The sequence below is a fragment of the Electrophorus electricus genome, chromosome 20, assembly GCF_013358815.1.
Source record: "Electrophorus electricus isolate fEleEle1 chromosome 20, fEleEle1.pri, whole genome shotgun sequence".
NCBI classification, from domain to species: Eukaryota; Metazoa; Chordata; class Actinopteri; order Gymnotiformes; family Gymnotidae; genus Electrophorus; species Electrophorus electricus.
Window position 1 is genome coordinate 2,631,018 of NC_049554.1, and position 20,996 is coordinate 2,652,013.

The following is a 20,996-nucleotide window of genomic DNA, read 5'->3' on the forward strand; positions in this document are numbered from 1 at the left end:
AGCTCCCAAACGTGATCCGGGATTTTTTTTTTTTCCTTCACGAAGAAAGGCTAACATCTTTGTTTGCTTGATTTTTACGTGTTGCTAACAGATAAGTTGAGTACAAAACAAAACACATCAAAATATTTTCGAGCGTTACCACTCCAGTCCAGATGATGGCGGTATACGTGCCTCTGAGCACTTTTTCTAATGTCAGAAGAAGGAGAAGGAGGTGGAAGTAAACCCAAATATTTGTTGATGCTGGATTAGCTGTTTATTTCAGCAGCAGAGAACTGTAAACACGACATGGACATGACAAATCTGCAGTCTCTGAGCATTTTCCTCACGGAGCGATTAACGCTGGCTGCTCAGGAGATCTTTAAGGCGGTGGAAGTCACGGTTACGGAGTACCACGACGAAATTTCGCGATCGAGACAAGAGAATGAACTTCTCAGGAGCAGGCTGCTGGAGGCAGGCATCGAGCTTTACTCAGGTGGGTCGGAAAAGGGCGCGATGAAGCACCCGTGCATGCCGTTTGGGGCCGTGCAGAGGCAGGACACGCCGGCCCAGGGCGCAGGGCGCATCCAGGGCGCAGGGTAGGCCCTGAGCTAAAGAGCTAACGCGGCTAGACAAAAGCGAGCAGCGGCTGGAGAAGAGCTTTCCTTGCGCGTGGAAGTCACAGTTTGCATGTTTGGAAAGACTTTAAAGGCTCAAAGTGCAAACGTGTAAAGTCTGAGCACGCAAAAAAAACCAAAAAAAACCCCGCAGTGGCCATTCGGAAGTGTGTCGCGTCAAAAGGGCAGCTTGCGCAGCCGGTGTGTTTTCGTGCGGGCTGCCCACAGCTTGCCGGGCTTCCCCTGCGGTTTACTGGGGTGCTTTTGTTCCCCGTGCGCTTCGGCTAACTTCCCGTGCGCTTGACGTTTCAGAGCTGCAGCCCGGCGTCTCGGCCTTACCCGACGGGCTCGCCAGTGCAGCGGAGCCGTGGGGAGAGGAGGGCGCCGACATCCGCGTGAAGCTGGAGCTTAGCGCGACCAGAGACGAGCCCGCGCCGCCGTCCCCGACGCCGTGGCGAGAAGGCGAGGCGCGCGTGGAGGACGCGCTGGGCACGCTGACGGCGGACAGCGGCGCGGGCGCGCTGCTGCACGCGGCTCCGTTCGCGCAGGACGTGAAGGAAGAGCCCGAGGACGCCGGGACTGATCTGAGAACAGAGGCGAGCAGCGCTGCGGCTAATCGCGCGTGCGGGCTGGAGGACGCGCTGGAGAGCTACAGACTAACCCCGGTGCACAAGGCTCTACGGTCCAAGGCAAGTCCGTGGGGCAGTGACATGACGAAACTCTTTTTGTGTCCAAGTGCATTGTTTCACTTTTAATACTAATTTAAGTTCATGGCCTATCACGGCTATTTAGTTTATTTAGTTTGAAATAATATACGTTCCTTTATGTTCTGCTATCTCCGAACTGTCAGGTGGTGTAATTGTGCTTGCAAATGAACAAGCTAAGCAACCTATTAAAATAACACTTTTTATAATAAATTCAGTGCTATGTTTAGAACCTTTTTAAATAAACCAAATCTTAAAGTACCATTAGTTTTAAAGCTCTTGATATAACTGCAAAACGTTTGTCCAGCAGTGTATATCAAATGATCAGTTATCAAATATCAGGGTGGTACAACTATAAAACATGAATTTTATTATAAAGTGAAGCAGTAATGATAGTAAATGGGATATTGCATCATCAAGAGGACCCCACGTGACCTTTATGGCAGAGTGAAACACTGACAACAAATAGGTGCTTACACTTTCCATGTCGGGTGGTGCAACCAATGCAAAACTAGATAAAAATGTTACCATAAAACTCTTTATTCTATTTCCACATTTTATGTAAGAACTTGATAGCCAAGGCAAAAGCCAAGACAGGTGTTCAAATGGAAGTCAGATTGCAAATTTAAAAGTTAAAAGTATCTTTTACATTTCTAAAATATTTATTACTTTTAAGTTGAAGATGTTATACATTTTCAAACCTTTTGAATTTTTTTGTAATTTTTAATAATCTTAGATGCCACTATCAAGTAAAGAAAAAGCAGCACGATACAGGGAGCGCATTAAAAATGACCCAGCTGCAAGAGAAGCGTATCTTGCAAAAAGAAAAGAGAGGTAATTCATCTCGATCAGCTTTGTCATGCCAGACTGGATGAACAGTTTATTTTAAAGTTATTACTTTAATTCAGTAGTCAGACCATTCAGCATTTTAAATGTGAATGTGCCAGTTTATTAGTTCTCATGTTTTATAGTTATCAGAGGAGGAAGAGAGAGGGAAAAATTCTGAAACCCTCCATTAGCCAGCTGTCCAGAAAAGACCAGGAGAAGGTGAGGCAGCGGTGGAAGGAAGACCAGAGAAAGCACAGGGAACGGAAACGAGCCATGCAGGAAATCTGGAATTTCACATCCGCGTCAGTGGATACAGTTCACATAGAACTCCCAGCAAAGATTCAACCTAGCCCAACACTGATGAAGAGAATAGTAAGTGGAGATCTACAGAACGTGGAGCATCCTCACATATTCCTGCTTGGACCATAAGAAAGTCAAGCCACTGTCTGAAAAACTGTAGCAGAAAGGTCATCAGAAAGCTGCTAGCATTTCTCAGCTCTTGCCATTAATTGTGTGACAGTCCAGACATCGAGTAATGCATATATAACGTCTGTGCCACGAGAGAGAGAAGTCATAAAATCCCAGGCGGAAGAGACTGTGACCTTGTATCAGTGGAAAAGAGAACCTCTGTCACACAGGCATGAGGCCTACATCAAATTTGTCAAAGAACCACCAACTGGAAGATGTGCTGAACTGTTTAACTTTATTTATTTATTTATTTATTTATTTATTTATTTAGCATAGCCAAAGCCACCTTCATGTGGCTTTGTGTGGATTTTTCATAGAATTTCTCCTGCAAAGATAAAAATGTTGTGGAGGCAGTTCGAGTCAGGCCATGCGCAAGTGGCTTTCACAGCAGCTGGTTCACAATCCTGTGCCAACATCTCTGCTTCCCTTCGGCATGGGACACAACCTTACATGTGATGAGTAATGGTATCGTCACTAAGTACCGTAAATAAAAAGGAACGTAGCTGCTATTTGCTCAGAACTATCCCCCTCCTGTCAGGCTTCCAGAAGGTGATCTGGAACTTCTCTGAGAAGTCACAGGAAAAAGGTGCCCCCCCCGGCCTAAATGGAGCAGGTTTCGCGGTCAAGCGCACTGTTGATTTTGCTGTCCGTGGGGGTGCAGATGTCCAGATCCCAGACGGATTTTACAGTCGCTTATCGGAGAGAAAGTCTTACCTCGAGTTCTTCTGGGTGAATGAATTGCACGCCAGAAGCTTTGATGAAGAGGTGCCTGAGGTTGTGTCCCCAGAACGCTGGGAATGTTAGCGGTGCGCTTGGTCATCGCTACTGAACCAGGGAGATCTGCTTCTGCGCCCCACCACATATCTGCCAATGCCGCGACGCCACAATTGTCTGCTTGAGCTCAGCCAGTGCCTAGTGCAGTGACGAGGATGGAAACGAGCTGAGCGGGAGGTTCGTCTTAGTAAGACGTGAGGATGAGATGCTCGTGGACAAGTTCTGAAGGTTTTTCAGGTGAGATGTGTGCTGCGGTTGGGATGAAAGAAAGGTGTTGCTTCGGCCTCGTCCCGCAGACGTGCGCTCGAGCACACGGCCGACTCATGCGGACTGGGCCTGTTTTGAAATATTTTGTCAATCATGACTTCACTGTTAAATCACAATGCATTTTTTTAATCCTCGAATCACTGTAGTGTATTCCATATACTACGTACTAAATGTGATCTCATGTGATGTATCCTGTTTTTGATTGGTTGTTCCAAGCACTTTTTTGTTATTGAAATAAAAATCCAGCCTTCGTCCCATCATTACTAATGTCACGCGGCACAACCGATAATTGTCAGGTCGCACAACCTGGTAAAATGTTCATTAAAACCAACAAATAATAAGTTAAAGTGAACATCTGTTTGATAGCCATAATCTGAATAGCCATTGTGTGGAATGTATTCATTTGCATATTTGTAAAACAATTTTCCTGTTTTAAAATTGAATGCTAAAGATACTAATTACCAGTGAAAATGTAGTAATCTAATTTTATGGTAAATACAAAATAACCACAAAATGTTAGGCACTGCAGACCCTAAGGGCTGTATGCCAAAGATTTCACTTAGACTAAAGAGTAAGAAAATATATGTCGATATTTGGTTGCACCACCCGACATTTTATTTGTGCAGTGAATTTTAAAAAGGCAGTCAAAAACAGAATTAAACCACTTTGAAACATTATGTAACAAAAATGTTATAGAAACACATTTACAGCCTCAAAAATGTGCTTTATATGCATTTAGAAGGGCTTTTCAAAAGATAGCAGCAAGACCACAAATGGCAAAAGTCCAGCATGCTTAATCTGCAGAGTCCGTCCGACAGTTTGCATGTCCTCTCCAGTGCTTTGCCTTCTCTGCGCTAAGCGCTCAGCCAGCACACGTCTTTCAAGCATTTTGTCTTGAAACATCAAAGTTCATGTCTTAACGTGGTTATGAAGGGAAAAATGGAAAATAGAGGTTGTATAAAATTCTAGGCATTAAGATTTTAGGCGTATTACAGTTTCTAGGTGTGCAGTGTTTTAAGTGTGTCAGCCCCTTTTACTGGGAATGCACAGTTGGTTAGTTCTGCTCGACCCATTTCATCATTGGTCAGTTTCTGACCACAAGACCTCTGCTGACCAGAAGGTTGGCATTTTGCACACATCACTGTCCTTGATTGGTTGAGAATAGTGTAACCCTTTCCTTGGCAGTGAATGGCTAGACCAGCACAAAGGTCATTTGTCTTGAGCTGTTTCATTAGTGTGCATTTCTGATGTGTTTTTTTTTTTTTTCCCCAGTGATTCCCGTGTTTAGCTTCTTATAAACTTCCCATACCTTACTGATTTAATCCTTTACTAATCTATTTTTAATAGAAAGAGAACACAGCGCCTTCATAAACCCACAAAATCAGTGTATGTGTGTGTGTGTGTGTGTGTGTGTGTGCGCGCGTCTTAAAGGTGCAATAAGTAATGATTATTGCCATTGTTTCACCGGGTCATGTGACTACAATGGTCACCACAAATGCTAATTTAACCTTTAACATAATGGCAGGTTTTGTCTTTATTGTTGTTCATTATTTAAGAAGAGAGTGGGGCCAAACCCCGTCAATAAATCTATGGTAGTCTCAGGCTCAGCAGAAGACAGTTCTGAAATGGCCAGCTAAGGTCAGATCAACATGCAAACCATATAAAAATATGTTTTAATAGTCATTCATCTATATCCATATTGTGACAATAATGTTTTTCCTATCTATAAATAGGAACACCCTCTAGAAAGACCTGTAAGATATCTCGATCTCTGACCTGCCAGTCTCTCAGCTGTCAGACATGTATATGCCCCCCGATGAAGCTCCTTTGATTTGCACCATGGGCATCTGTAATAATGGCCCGGGGGTAGACTCTGCGTTCGGAAGGGTCCTGGCCGGGAGCGTACTGTCCTATCAGCAGCCTGTGCTGTCGGACACCCATCCTGTTCTCCCCGATGCCCCGCCCCCACTGCTGATCGAGGGCTACTGGCTGTGTACTCGAGAGCAGCGCATTGGCGTCCTGCCGCAGAGCACGAGCTCGTGAGGCCTCGTGGGAAGCAGTCCGTCAGTCGGAGCAGCGCACCGGGGCCAGTGCAGTGGCAGGAGCTGAGCGGGCTGCGCCTCACTTCCGGCTGCCCCTGATCTGTGTGCTGCGCAAGGGGCAACAGCGCCGCTCAGCACCGGGTTGCACGCACCAAGAAGCTCTGGGCCATGGGTCCGCAGGAGCACCCGGCAGCCGTGCGGGAGAACTCGCCGTGCGGGCTTCGTCGTCCACCCGTACGCCCCCTGTTTGGGTAAGACTCAGGACGGGCGGGTCTGCGATCCCACTGAGAGCTCTCCATACGGCCTGGTCCAGGTTAAATACCCAAATGTGAGGAGCTTCTATGACTGCTCTTGCATCAAACGTCGCAAAGGCTGCCTGAGGTTACATCAGCAACACGCGTACTACTGCCAGGTCCAGAGTCAGACGCCGGTCACGGGACCGGTGTGGTGTGACTTTGTGGTATTTGTGGAGGATTTCCAGAGATGATGAAGTGGTGGACAGAACCGAGCGGCCCTTCTTTTCTTTCTAAGAGCCAAGGCGTTTGAAGGCGTGAACATGTGTGGACGTATGTGTAGAGGATTGTTCCTGTAGGTTGCAGGATGATATCTGTTTGTGCTGTTTGCTGCAGTTATGCATTGCTTTCAACGTTCCACTGTTTTGGCTTTGCTGTTTTTGACGGTTTAACCTATGTTTTTACTGTGTTTTACAGTGCATACATGCCGGGCCAGAGGTTTGCTTTCTGTTTACTTATGTGCTCATCTCTTCATTAAAGCTGCTCTTTTTCTGCAGTCTGTGATTTTCACTCTAATCCCTAACCTCTTCCACATACACACCATAGCAGTTATTTGTAGGCATGCCACTGAAATCAAATGGGAGGCTGTGATTCTGGTGGAATACCAGGGGACAAATATAGGTCCAAGCTAAAGACACACCATAAATTCATACATTCACTGGTGTACTACCTCGGCTGGTTCACAGCACCCTGCTTGTTGCGCACACACACACACCCAAATAAAGATGTTCCCCAATTCTCTTAAGCAGTGATTTTCCACTTCAGTGCGGAACTGGGCGCTGCTCTGAGACGACCTGCCATTGATTAGAACCAAAGCCCTTCACGTATCGCATTAGGAAAATGCATGTGCGAGGACAGACTGGGAAATAGTTCTCATTTATTGTATATTTTGCTATGTAATGGGAAGGAAAAATTTAGTGAAGCTGAGCAAATGTTTTCAGAGAAAATGTTTCAGTGTTCTTACTGCCATCTGTGGAAAGTGTTGAGAGTAATTTGGCTGTGTCTCTCTCCCCCCCCCCCCCTCTCTCTTTCTCAGCTTCCATTAACGAGTAAGTCAAGAGTTACCCTGCATAAACGATGCATTAATTATGATCCAATGGGACAGGATAAAGAGCTCACCCAAAGGAGAGAGAGGTATGCGTTTGATGTTGCTTTCATTAACCCTTTAACTGTCCACTCATTTCACTGGTACACTGTTAGCAGCGAGTGGGATGAACCTAGGAAGTTTGGTTCTTCATGAAGGCTCACGCGGAGCTAATGGAGGAGATTGGATCAATACAGGAATGATTGTGTCCTGTATACATGTGGTTTCAAGGTGTAATATCCCCAGTCCCCTAAGGAGAGCTCCCTGCATTCCGTACACGTTCCTGAAAACCTGTGGAGCCGTTTGTGGTGAGATGGCTTGTTTGGAGTTCAGCTTTATTTTTTTTCGTTATCATTTGCCCAAATAGGAAAACTGTAAGGTAAAGTAATTCTTTTTACATTGTCACCACAATTTGTTTGACAATTCCTGACAGCTCTCTGGTCCAAGGTGCCTAAACCAGCTCACTAACACTGCTGTAGTCCCATGTGCCCTTAGCCTGAATTAGGACGGTCTGAATGAAATCAACCCAGATCCAGCAATATTAGAGCATTAGGAGCATTCTAATACACTGTGCATAAGTGCATGACACGCATGCTATTTTGAGAAACTCTGTCTCAGAAGAGGTGGCCACTACCCTGTATTCAAACCCTCTATACTGAATACAGCAGAGATCTAGAGCACTTCAGAAGGTCTGGTGTCAAACACGCGTGCACATACGGTTACAGACATGCATGCAGCTAATCCAAAAAAGATCGAATAATATAATATTTTAAGTATTATTCTGGAAACTCAGTGCTGCCTTTTCTGTGGTTAAATTACATATCTGGCATCTGGTACTTTGTGCTAGATACTCAAATGGTGCAATGTTGAGTCTCAAGGTTGCACTGGAAGTTAACTGGAGGATACTTGAACATATTAAACAAGTTCAGTGTCCATGTAAAACTAAAGAATGCAATACTGGGTTTATAATCTACGTCATGGTTACAATGCGTAAAACTACATGAATGCGTAAAATTATATGAATGACACACACATTTGTATTTTGTTGCTTTTTGCATTCACGGCAGTCGGCAGGCAAACTTATCCAGTGCTTTCATCTTCTCCTCGGAAAAGCGCATGGCATGTTAAAACTGTTTCGATAGAATAATATCTCGACAAAGCTAAAGACAGCATTCGCAAAGCATAGCTGGAACGTTAGCTTTCAGGTGTAAGCCTTAGCGCCAGCATGAAAAGGCCCGAGGCCGTAACAGGACTGCATGGAGCGCCACAGCCCCAACGGCGATGCCAGCCGGAGCTTCCGGCCAATCACGTCATCAGTATCGGCGGAAGAGGCACCTGTGAGCCGCTTTCATCTGCTCCAGACCACAAGCGACAGCAGCAGAGGTAAGACATAGTTATAATGATTCAGTTTGTTTAGTATTCTTTAAAAAAAAACAGGCAGTGACTGTAGTGTTCTGTGGAAATAGCTGTGGCTTTACATGCACACTTTAACTGTGCACTGGGTGCCTGATTTGTACTATATAGCGATACAAACAGCCCAGCGCGATATAACGATTGCTGATTGAGTGCAATAACAAAAGAGGAGGACGATCTGAAAAGAACTTTGAATTATGCACATAATCATATTTGAAACAATCTCATATTTGTTGTCTGTAGTGTTCTGCATTATACATGCTCTGTACTTCATAAATTCCCATTACAATCCAAATATGAATTTTTGCTAAACAAACACTGGCCATAGCCATATTTAGTAAGAGTCATATTTGGATTGCTTTACGTAATAATCAATTATGTAAGGTCAATATCATTGATATTTTCCCCAATATGTTATGCCTTTCAGAACTGTTGGAAATCACATTACAAAGACTTCCTGTCAGGAACTCCGTGCAGGGAGCATGAGAGGATGAGGTACAGACACACTTCATCTTCCTTTAATCCACATGGTACCTGTTTCAGTATAACCCCAGGTATCACCATCAGTTAAGGGAGTGCTAACAGCAGTTTCTTTGTTTAATAGTACACGATAATGTTAGAAATTGTTAATACTAAATATCAGTTAACTGCTATGTTGTTGAGGGCCTCACCAAAGACAGTCAAGAATTAAATATAATTGCTGTTTTTGTCCACTTGGTTTTACAATCGGTTTGAGGGAGTCAGATTATGCGGTCCGGACGGATCGCTCGGCTCCTGGACGGATCGCTCTTGGCCGGATTGCTTGGCTGCTGGGGAAGGCGGCCTGGGTTCAGAGGTGCACACTAGAAAGGGAGGTCTCGCTCGTAATCACAGGCAGCGAGGCAGTGCCTTCGTCCTGCTGGGTTCTTTTACCCTGTGGGGATAGTGGAAGTCCAAAACCGTTGCTGCTTTCAGCGGAAGGGTCTGTGCAAAAGAGAATACCCATGCTCATTTTTTGTGTATTCTGTGTATGTTTTGACTTTTTTTTTTTTAAATTTCATTTTATTCAGAAGCAGTGAATACTTATAGTCGATTTTTAAAAGCATAATGCATTATACATTCTTTAAAGAAAAAAAGGCCGTGTAATTTTAAACTAAGGAAGCTTTATGCCATGATGATGATTTATTATTTGTTGTTTTTTGTTTTGTTTTGTTTCGTTTCCCCTTGTCTCTCATGAATGAACCACTTGTGGGGACATCTAGAAAAAGCTCCAGGTGCCTTTCCCTAAGAGCAGGCAGAATGAACGGGGCTTTTATCCGGAGTGAGTTTCGACACCACAGCGCCTGCTGCTGGCATGCTGGTGCAAGGGGCCTACAGGAGTGAAAGCCCAAAGAGTCGTATTTTATATGATCACAGATAGCAAAGATGACATAGATCATACCGCTATATGTGAAGAGAAAAAATAGCCAGTTTCTCGTAGTTTATGTGGAACAACCGATTTAGTGTATTTTGTATATTATTATTATTATTATTATTATTATTATTATTATTATTGATGCTGAGGAGGAGGAGGAGGAGGAGGAGGATGATAATAACAAGCTCACGTGTGAAACATCCCTAAAACACCGACTGTGATACCTGGTGCTGTTGGGTTACTCTTATGTGTGCAGCCATATGCAGTAAAGTGGTGAGATCTTTCTTCATGCGTTGTGCATTCTGATGGTCTCAGCAGTGCCGTGAGACAACAGTAGAACTTGCATCTTGCTTTTATGCTGTTGTGTATGAGTGCAGAGAATAATGTACTCTGTTTTCTTTATTGCAGTAAAGTTTGTGTTCTGCCCTGAAAAGGTTTCTTCATTTCATCCCATCACACCACAATCTCTTGTTAGGTCTTGTTAAACCTATTTGGAGAAGGGAGAGTTTGACTAAAGCTTGCAAAGACCAAATAAAGAGCACTGTTATAAAAACATGTTTGACAAACGATTTTATTATATTTTAAGTATCAAAAGAGTGGCAGTTAAAGGGTTACATTTTTTTCTAATATTTTCTAATATATCTCATGAATTTTAAGTAAACATGTCTGTATGCAAATTTTTTTGCTAAGATTCATTGAATGTCAATTTTAGATATCGCATGAAAAGGGCTCGCGGAAAAAGCAAACTGCTAAAAGTCGGAAGAGAGAGAAAAACGGAGCAGAGCACAGAGCCGACAGCGTGTAGAATACTGGGGGACAGCCTTGCAGACGTCACGCTGTTGGACGAAGACCAAAGCCCTCCGTCACGTAACAGGCCGCAGAACTGTGTTTTTACTTTGGCCGACTGCGAGCGCAGAGTTTTCAACAACTGTTTGCTTGGCTCCGCTTTAGGGTTCCAGGCAAACCTGGCAAACCTGACTGAGGAGATGAGCGAGAACGGACAGGAACCCTCAGCCATGTTCCACGGGGGCCCCGTGGAAGATGACAGCCTCGCGGGGGCCAACCTATGCGTGGTTTGCGGAAGGACCTTCACGTCTCGCGGACTGTTGAAGATCCACCTGAGGGTTCACTCCGGAGAGAAGCCGTATCACTGCCATTTTTGCGACAAAAACTTCAGGCAGTCCAGTCACCTCAACGTGCATGTTCGAATCCACACGGGGGAAAAACCCTACAGCTGCCCCACCTGCGGGAAGAGGTTCAGTGACAGAAGTGCCCGGAACAGACACCTTAAGGTTCACCTGGAAAGTGCTGAAGAGATCCACTCGTAGAGGATTTCCAGACATCTGCACTAAGAGCGGTGAGGTGTTTGAACCTGTTTATTTTTGCCTTTTGATCTCCAGTGGTTGAGTTTTAGAGACTCTCTATCTGCTGTGTTTCATGTGATTTATTCCTTCTGTTTACCATTGTTTTTTTTCCTTTTGTTGTTGTTTTTGTTTTTGTTTACCTTTAGACAGAGATGTGAGGTCCGATTTACCCTGCTTATCTGTTTAAAGTAACGCTTGGACAATAAGGGGTTTAAGATGCCACAAGGTGATTGATATAGTGATTTCCACAAAAAAAAGATCATAACTTCTGGCCCATGCACTGTTGAAGGTTTCATAATTGCAGTAGTAGTGTAGGACTAATGCAGTGAACATTTATGTTTAATCAGATATTTCAAAGCTCAAAGGCAGTGAAGAGAAATACACACTTGTCTGACCTTTTCCAGCCGTTAGAAGCAATTAGACATTGAGCATCTGACACACCAGCATCCTCTAAATTTGCTAAACCTAAAGCATGCGCGATTCTCTTCCCTGCCTGTACACGCTGGAATCCATATCCATCAATATGCAGATGACTTAGAATGTTCAGACAAGGTCGATTCAAGTCCAGCACCCTGAAGGAGAAACCAGGTTACACAGGTCATTCCCAGACCGGACTGGTCTGATCCTGATTACCGCACTAGCGTGGAAAAACTAGAGTAACCCTTGCCAGAGGGTCTGACAAATATTCCACTGTTACAGGAAGAGTAACTGTCTGATGAGACTGCTTATTCAACATGAACAGTTTAAAAGGGAAACAAATCTTTGTTAGTTATGAAAGTCGGAGACAGTCACAAATAAATGCTATAGGTTTGTGTTGTTCATGTGAAATTTGCTCATATATGGCGTTCAATGTTTCATCATTGTCTTTGTGAAACTTAGGATGTATTTGACTAAATAGAAGTTATTTAAAAAGAAGTAGAGAGAAAAACGGTGAGAACTGAGAAAAGCAACCTGCTGTTGATTCCTCTTGATTGTCTAGTATAATTCCTGTTAATGTTCTCATGAACCAAAATCAATAAACACATTATTTTTGATATAGTGTAATGCTGAGTTATCATTTACCAAAAGTGTGGAGTTTATCAGCCTGCATTTAAGACTATAAAACTGTATCTCAAATTTTGAGGCATGCAACGTGTGCCATTGAACACAATTCATAGTGTTTATAAACAGTGAATGAAGGCTGGTGAGGTTTTGGATTCCTCTGGTTTCTATTCTATTCTCATCCAGCTTTACTTCACATTTTGCATTGCTGCCTATTTGTTTGATGAACGTCTTGGCGTTGAAGACTGCAAGACGTACATGTGTACATCCACCTTACAGTGTATTAAAGGTGACTTAAATTAAGCTCTTACTCATTTGATTGTGGGCACATGTATTTTTAGAGTTTTTGTGAACATTAAATTACATCATTAAAGATGCCTTTGAAATATATGGTTGTGCATGTTTACACATGTACATCGAAACAATGACAAAAAAAAAAGTTTGTGGTTGTGTGTATTACATTAGTTCACACTGTGCATTAAAATTCACATTAGTTGCAGTTTAAAAGAATGAATAGGAGCTCAGTTCTGGCTGATTAACGTAACGTGGCAAGGAAGTTAAAGGGTTTATTGATTTGCAGTTTACAAATACACATGAGCAAACTGCAAACTTAATTTGGCGTGATTTGTAGCTTGCGGTCTAACAGCTTATACAATCAAGCACAACCTTTTGTGACCTGATGGAATTGAGCTGTTTAATCTACCTTTGTGTCAGGGTCCGTCACAGAATCCGTCTACAAATGCTACTCTAAGCACATGTAAACATTTAACCAGCCGCGCACACGGTGTTTGGGCAATACGCTGTTAGTGTAACCAACGTCAGTTGCAGTATAATTTAACGCTCATTTTGTGTGTAATATTACAGCGTGTGCAGATGTATCGATATGCTGCCCTTGCAGTGCACACAGCAAGTATAGATAATTGTGTTACATTGCGGGCATGTACGGTAATGGTATGGTGATAGTGGTGATTAATAGTGTATCTACACTGTGATGGTGTAATGTAAAGTGGAGTTATGCTATTGATGCTAGTGCATGCTCTTGCTTTCAGTGAGTGAAAGGTCAGTGGAGCCTGAGGTAGCACAGCACATCAGATCACACCATTGTCTGGGGCTGCGAATCACGGGACTAATGTGACTGATTTCCTTCAAGGAGGAGGATTGATTGCTCAACAGTCGCTTAGTGGTGTCCCTGGTTGATGTAACACTTGGAGTTTGCACTTAAACCATCCTTGCTTGTTGCTGCAGTCCCTTCCGATGCCATTCCAGTTGGCCTCTAGCTGTGTGGGAGTTCTCTGAACTGGATGGCGTTTGCGTTCTTTGGAGGTCATAGCGCTGTACAGTGTGAGGTCTTAATTTAGCGCTGGTTGAGAAGATGCTCTCCTTGCTCCAAGTCCCAGTCAAACTTGTCAAAAAAAACAGCGTTTCAGGCTGCCTTGTGAGTCGGCCGTTCTTTTTTGCTCCATTACTCTGATGTCGGCCAAGCGGAGAATGCGGTAATGTGTTGCAAAACATAACTGAAAAGTACATCAAAGCAAATGATGTGTTTTTGGATAGTTTGGATCATTATCTTATTCTTCAAACTCCGACGAAAAGTGTTGGAGATGACGTGCCGATGTGAGGGAGGATAGCGCTGTCCTCGTCAGACCGTGTGATCAGAGTCCCTGCTGTCAACAAAAGGCAAGCTTGGCATATGGTGAATGATTGGACACATTTCCAAAACGGGATACAAGGGGGGACCGTGAAGTAAGGAGGAATACCGGTATGCACCATGCATGGCTCAGCATGCAAACTGAAAGTTAGCAAAGTCAGATATAAAAAAGCTGCTTCACTGTTGTCAGACTTCAGACGATTGCTTGTGGAGTTTCATTAGCACAAATATGATTTTCAATAAAAGGAAATCATTTTGTCATCAAGCTGTAGTTTTACAACAATCTGTATTAAACAAATGCAACTGCACAGGAAGATGGGCTCTTAGTCATGCCTTCTGTGTTTAATCTTGAAAGGTCCCCCCTCCTCTTCATAGGAAATCTTATCCTATGCAATTAGCGAATCCATATTTTTCCACTGCCATGTGCTCAGAGATTGTTGCAGGCCAAACTACAAACACAAATGCTCCTTTAATAATAGTTCATTTTTAAAATCTCACTAGCAACATTTAGTGTTAGTTGGGAGTTGTCAGCGGCTGCAAATCAGTCAGGGTTCGGAGCATTACTTAAAAAATGTCTTCCCTTACAGATTACTGATTACCTATTAAAAAATGTCTCTGTAATATGATTCAATTAGTATATTAAAGTGGATGTGGCCAAGTTGTCCATATAAATGTCCCAGCAGTCCAGCACTGCTCATGTGAGTAAAATAAATGAATAATCACTTTCATAAGTATTGTTTGCTATTTCTCCTTTAAGTATTAGCAGTACTCTCTGAGTCGTATGGTTGTGTTTAGCAACCAGCATGATCAAGCGACAGACCGACAGTAGGCGAGTACTGCAGATTCAGCCATTGCACATTTTACTTAACAGCTTAATCACATGGATTTATTAGGGGTGAATTCAGCTCATGATTTCAAAAGAGTGCCCCCAAAGTGTGTTTAAATTGCAAGCTAAATGCAACTCATTTGCTGATCTAGCCAGATGGAAATAGAATCGATTTCAGCAGCTGTTAGTATTGATATGTAGCTCGTACATTTCTGTTTGCATTGTATTCAAATAACATTCAGTGATGGTTTTCTCTATGCTTGTGCCCCGAGGCTTTTGGAAGAAGGAAGAGCACAGTCAGTGCACAAGGCCACTCCAATTCCCCTCAAGAGCTACCACTGCTGGACTGAATTTGACAGCCGCGCTCACGTTCCGGCGAGAAATCTGTGCCTGGTGTGCGGAAAGAGCTTCCGCTCGTCCACTCACGTGAAAATTCACCACAGGGTTCATTCAGGAGAGAGACCGTTTCACTGTCATGTTTGTGGTAAAACGTTCAAGCAAAATGTCCACCTTCAGACCCACGTGAGGATCCATACAGGAGAGAAACCTTTCATCTGTCCAAAGTGCGGGAGACGTTTCAAAGACCAGAGTGTGAAGAACAAGCACGTAAAACGGTGCAAGGTCAAAGTCTAAATGAACCAATAGGAATAAAAAGACCTGACAATTGTTTGTTTGTTTGTTTGCTTGTTTATTTAGCACTGACCGCAGTTTTCAGAATGTCTCTCACATTTGTTTCACGTATCAGGATTCATCACCTCCTGTTTCTGTTAGAGATCGTCTGTTTGTATAATTTGGCATTCTAAAAGTTCTTGTGTATGTGAGAGTGTTAGTAGTCTATTGTATGTAATATCCTATTGTATGTAATGCAATGTGATGTAAGTGCATATTTAATTTGCTCTCGCCATGCACTCTGTGCTAGCATGTTTTCTTATAAACAACACTGTTCATTTTGTTGTAAACACAACATGGTGACCTGCCTTTACATTTTGAAACATCTCTGTAAGTTAACATTTCACCAAACCATTACCTGATGTTCTGGTCTGGTCTTAGTGTTCTGGTCATAAATGCAAGGGGTTATTATATGGTTATTATTATTTTTAAAATGTTTTTGTTTGGCACTTTGAGCTGCAATTGTACTGAACAGAAATTACAATAACAATAATATTATTCTAATTTATTTTTTCCCCCTCTGTGAGAACTCTCTAGCAGTTTCAGGGAAGACACAGCAGGGGGCAGAAGCGTTCCACCGTGTTTGTTATGTGCTCACGGGGCCCCTTCAGCTGAACAAAATAAATTGTTTATTTGATTTACTTTAATTTTCTTAGGAGCAGATGGAGCGTTTGAGTACCCATCGCAAGCTATTGTATGGTAGTCTATGGAATGGCACTCAACAAGCTTACAAATATTTTCCCTCCAGATGGGCATTAATTATCTTGCCTGATTTTGAATCCTACCTTGTGCAAACATAGACTGCAGTGGAAAATGGAGGGAGATGTATGACTTCGTAATGTACTGTTCGAGCGACTTTTAGATATTATTAAGCATGAACACTGAAGTTATTCTTTAATCATTCTTCAGGCCATTCTTAAGACCTTGTCTCCGTCCTCACACGATTACTCGACGCTTGAAAGCCTGGATTAAAAATTTTGATATAGACTGCAAATTAGACACTGTAATCTGCTCATTTTTTACGTGTCTGAGTAGTGACCAGGCTAGCTGTAATTTTCATTTTCACTGCAGCGGGCCGTAACGAGCTGACCGACTCTAGCTTGCCTGGTGCTGTTGGTGTAATTCATTTTTTTTAATTGCCATGATCTTGTTTCACGAATAGTACAGTTTTAGTAGACCAAACAGCATTCGTAGTTGTTAGAAAGCGCCAAAGATTTCCGTGCCATTATTTATCTGGAAGATTATTTAAGCTTTAGTTTTGCCTTGACATGCTATTTATCTATAAGTACTGTATAGCTCGACATCAGAACCCACCGAGTCTTAGCAGTCCAAGTCTCAGAGTTCTCTGTTAATATTCTACACCGCCAGCAGTACAGTACAGAACACACCACCCTTCTTACGGCGTGCTTGGTGGCAACTCAAGAGTTTGAACATTTTTGGAGAGGTTAGATCATTCTTCTTCAAACGCCTCCTTCATTGCAGAGAGGTAGAAATAATACGCACATATGAGGACGCACCGAACGTTTTGAAGCCCATTAAAATCTCCCTCAGTGTTGGCCGTTATTGTGCGTTTCAGGGCTCAGTTGCGTTTACATTTACAGCAGACGCTCTTATCCAGAGAGACTTACATATTTATCCATATCACAGGATGTGCGCGTTCTGGGACTTGTACCCACGACCTTGGTTTTACTAGCAACGCACGCTACCAGATGAATTACAAGAGCATCTTTCATTAGAACAAGTGTGGAATCACAATAGGGAAAGACAGGCTATCGAGTACAACTTCAGTGAAAATATGACAATAATTGAATGTTATGGTGGCTGTTGTTCTTGCTCATTAATATGGAGTAACTAAAAAATGTTCTCATCATCTATATTTCATACCATGAAACTGTGTGGTCAGATTTTTCTCGTTGTCTTTAACCTTTGCCAAATCACCCTTGCTCCAACTGTTTAATATGTAAAATGGTGTGTAATTGAAGGCGATGGCCTCTTTACACATCTTAACTAAGAATATTCTAACTAAAAGTAAATTTTAAGAACAAACCTTAAACTTCGGTACCAGTGTTGGTGGATATATAAGGTCAGAAAGGAACGAATGTTTTAAGGTTTTAGATGAACAGTGCTAGCAATTGCAAATATGCAGAGCACATACTAGAAGCTGTGTGCGTGTGTGTGAGTGTGTCACATTCCCCACTGACTAAACTGGCATGATAACCTGGTGTTAAATTGCTCTATAAGGTGATAATGTTGTTTTAACACTCTCACTTCACCTCTCACCTTTTTCTTACCTCTACTTCTAATATGATCACTGCCCTTGTCTGTTGTGCTGCATAAGGTTGAGTAATGCTGACCTTACTCTAAACTTTTCAAGCGATTTCATTGTCACGAACAGTTTCCAGTCAGAATAAAATCACGAGAGAATAAAATCACGAGAGTTTTGCTGGAGTTGTGACGTGCTCCCGTTATCTTGATCATTTGGTGTAAGCTGGTCAGGTTAGCTGTTACATTTCTCCTTTTCTCATCTTGGCATTCATATAAAATCAACTGTGTTTAATATAGTGTGTTTTTAGTCTTGGCTCATGCAAACTGACATGGATATTGTCATGAACCAATAACAGCTCTTTCCAGCACAAAATCAGAAACGAGCCTTGGGTGCATTACATTTAGCTGACACTTTTATCCAAAGAATCTTAGAATTATGGCTGAGTACAACTTGACCAATTGAGAGTTAAGGGTCTTGCACAGGGGCCCAACAGTGGCAACTTGGTAGCAGTGGGGTTTGAACCAGCAGTCTTCCAATTACAATTTAAGTACTTTAACCACTGAGCTCCCACTGCCCTGGAGTGTTTTTGGCAGGTAAACGAGACACAAGGCATGGAGGAGACACCTTTTTTCCCTTTCAGAACAATCCACAAGGGCAGCTGTGGCCAAAAGCTGCTTCTGTTTCTGCTGCACTGTTCAACGGTTTCTTTTCTTGTAAATGTCCAACAGAAGCTTGAGAAACTATCTCAAAAGGAATCTAGTTGCAGTTTTGCAAATAGTAACCTTACAAGATCCCCAGTCTTGGCAAAGTCATAGTACATGACTAAAACTCTATTGACATGTTTTCTGTGTGAGAGGCTGTCCAAGTCGACTAGTGTACGGTTAGCATAAGTGACATGACTTCGATCATTAATCATTTACATTTTTGTAGCATAAGGAGATGAGCGTCATCCACACGCTCAGTTTAATGTTTAAAAGGATGTTTCCTGTTCAAAAGATTCGAAATCCTAGGACGGACTGAACATCATGGAAGTGTAATCTGAAGGAGCGGATAATGGCACAATGGATAGTGCGTTCAAGGATGGTAATAATGTGCTGTGTATGTACCGCAATGATGCTGCCGAGATAAACCACAGTGCTGGTTTATCCTGCTGGGTCTCTATTCCTTAGACAACAGCAACACCACCACAAAAAGACTGGTCCTAAGGAGAAAGGAAGGGAGGCACGGGAGAGCAGAGCGCTGCTTTAAATCCCACTGAACTTTAAGGTGCAGCTTCGTGTGATGGATGTTTTTTAAAGAGTTTCCTAATGTGGTTGCCAACACAAATAATCACAGGCAAGCAACAGAACTCAGTCTGTGAGCGAGAGAGAGATGTTTATTACGTTTATGCTCTGCTCTGCTGTATCATGCGGATATTTTTTTTGGTTTTATCTCAATTTATATGTCAAATATTCTAAAAAGCTAAATGATTTAAATAAGGATCTGTCATTTCAAATGATCCATTTGTTTCATATCTGACAGATAAGTTAAGATTGCAGAGCGAAACAGAAATCACTATGGGAAGAAAGACTATATAAAATATGAAACAAAACACACAGAACACTTGCTGCACGCTCACACACACACAACTAACTTTTTTTCTTGTGTGAGATGCATCCTAAAATTCTGAATTATTAATGGAAAATGTTCGGGCTGTCTGACATCTTTGGAGTGCCTAACAGACTAAGAGACCTTCTCATGGAGGATCTGCAGTAAACCGTGGGCCAGCCCTCTCCTGGAGGCTCCGTAGCCTGAGGCAGGACAGAGGGGGAAAAGCATGGACAAGGAGCTAAAATCAACTCTGAGACTGTACGTGCATGTGCACCTCACATGCTCCATCCGCAGCAGTGACTAACATTACACAGACGAACTCATTTACATAAAAACTGTGGCTCCTGAATTGTGTTTCCTCTGCCATCTTTTTGCGGTTCAGAACCGTCCTCGTTACACCTGCACGCCGTCTGTGCTTTTTCCCTTTGGCCAGACTGGCAGGCCACTCAAATCCAAGGCCTTCCTTGCTGAGGTTCTTTATCGTTTCCATAGCAACCCCTCCTCTTCAGTGAGAGGAGTGTTGCCACGGATATTTCTTGCAATTAAGAGATGAACTGCTGTACACACCGGAACCAGCAGGCTTAGTTGAGAGATGCTGCCACTACAGGGTTCACAGACCCCACACACACACACACACACACACACACACACACACACACACACACACACACACACACGCACGCCCACACTGAGTCGTCATTACTGCAGCAGCACCACTGGATTTCCCCAGAAGAACAATACAGTTTTATTTATACATTCCTTTATTTGTGTGCTCAGTCTTCTGCTCACACAAGATGACTAAACTGGCATGCATGAATTCCATATTTAAGCCACAATAATGGCATCTTTAAATATATAATAATAATATAAATAATATTCTGTTTGTGATGCTGTGACTATAACCCAGAGCGCGTATTCAAGTAGCTTCACAGTTTGAATGAAAATTTTGTTTTTGCTTATATAATGATAGGACATTCCACACAAAAGCTCTCAGACATATGAATATTACTTTCCTTCTCCTGCTTTCAACTAAATAAACCTGCAAGCGAAGCAGACTGGACCAGGCGGACTAGCTAATCAGACCGGCAAAGGGGTGATGACATGCCAGTGATTGTTCAGCGAGGAAAGCCTACACATGCCCCTATCTCGGCATGCTTTAATTAGACACATTTTCTCTAGCATTTTTGCTAATTGGCGCCTAAAACATTTCATGGTAGCTGGACAACAGAGGGATTTGTTAAATGCAGTCGACCTCTTCGTTATTAAATTATAGAGCAAGCGAAATGTGTGGTTCTCTGACCTATGGGTTCACGAGCTGCACAAGCAGAGACAGCCAATCTGAAACAACCTTGTTAACAGGATCGCAAGGGATAGATAAACCTGATGGTGATTGGCTGTATATTTCGTTGTGAAGTGTACTACAAAAGCGGTAGGATTTACCTCTAAGAACAGAGGGAGCGGGTTTTAGGTAACCCCTTTCTCAGCGGCCTTTCATGTCTATGGCCTTGGTCTTATTTTCCCAAAACAGAAGCCAGCCTGGCTTATCCTGAGAAATGGATCCAGCTAAAATGGGGTTGGGGGGGGGGGGGGGGTGATCTCTGTAGCACCTGCCAAAGTTGGATTAATACAGTTCAGCAGCGACCCACTTCGTTTCCTGACTTGTTAGCTGTCCTCACACACACAAGCGCCTGCGCTTTTGAAGTCATAGGAGCATGGATGTGTATGTGTGTGCC

The 20,996-nt window shown here is 42.9% G+C and overlaps 1 protein-coding gene across 4 annotated transcripts; it reads left to right on the forward strand.

Annotated features, from left to right (window-relative positions):
- Positions 1-18,043, forward strand: si:ch211-86h15.1 (uncharacterized protein LOC558435 homolog). Of its 4 annotated transcripts, none has more exons than XM_035520309.1 (5): positions 1-472; positions 906-1,282; positions 7,006-7,103; positions 10,572-11,216; positions 15,011-15,101. In XM_035520309.1, exons 1-4 carry the CDS (start codon positions 286-288, stop codon positions 11,185-11,187), a joined length of 1,278 nt encoding a protein of 425 aa, XP_035376202.1. In that variant the 5' UTR covers positions 1-285; the 3' UTR covers positions 11,188-11,216; positions 15,011-15,101. The 4 variants fall into 4 exon arrangements, with proteins under 4 accessions (XP_035376202.1, XP_026875821.2, XP_035376203.1 ...); XM_027020020.2 differs by lacking the exon at positions 15,011-15,101 and having other exon boundaries at positions 10,572-10,726; positions 10,811-12,257; XM_035520310.1 differs by lacking the exon at positions 10,572-11,216 and having other exon boundaries at positions 15,011-18,043.
- The last annotated feature ends 2,953 nt before the right edge of the window (positions 18,044-20,996 follow it).

Bases quoted from the DNA above. Each gene is read 5' to 3' on its own strand.
- si:ch211-86h15.1 (XM_035520309.1), top strand. From the start codon at position 286: ATGGACATGACAAATCTGCAGTCTCTGAGCATTTTCCTCACGGAGCGA. The intron at 473-905 runs GTGGGTCGGAAA...TTGACGTTTCAG, and splicing joins AGGCATCGAGCTTTACTCAG to AGCTGCAGCCCGGCGTCTCG. The intron at 7,104-10,571 runs GTATGCGTTTGA...TGTCAATTTTAG, and splicing joins CTCACCCAAAGGAGAGAGAG to ATATCGCATGAAAAGGGCTC.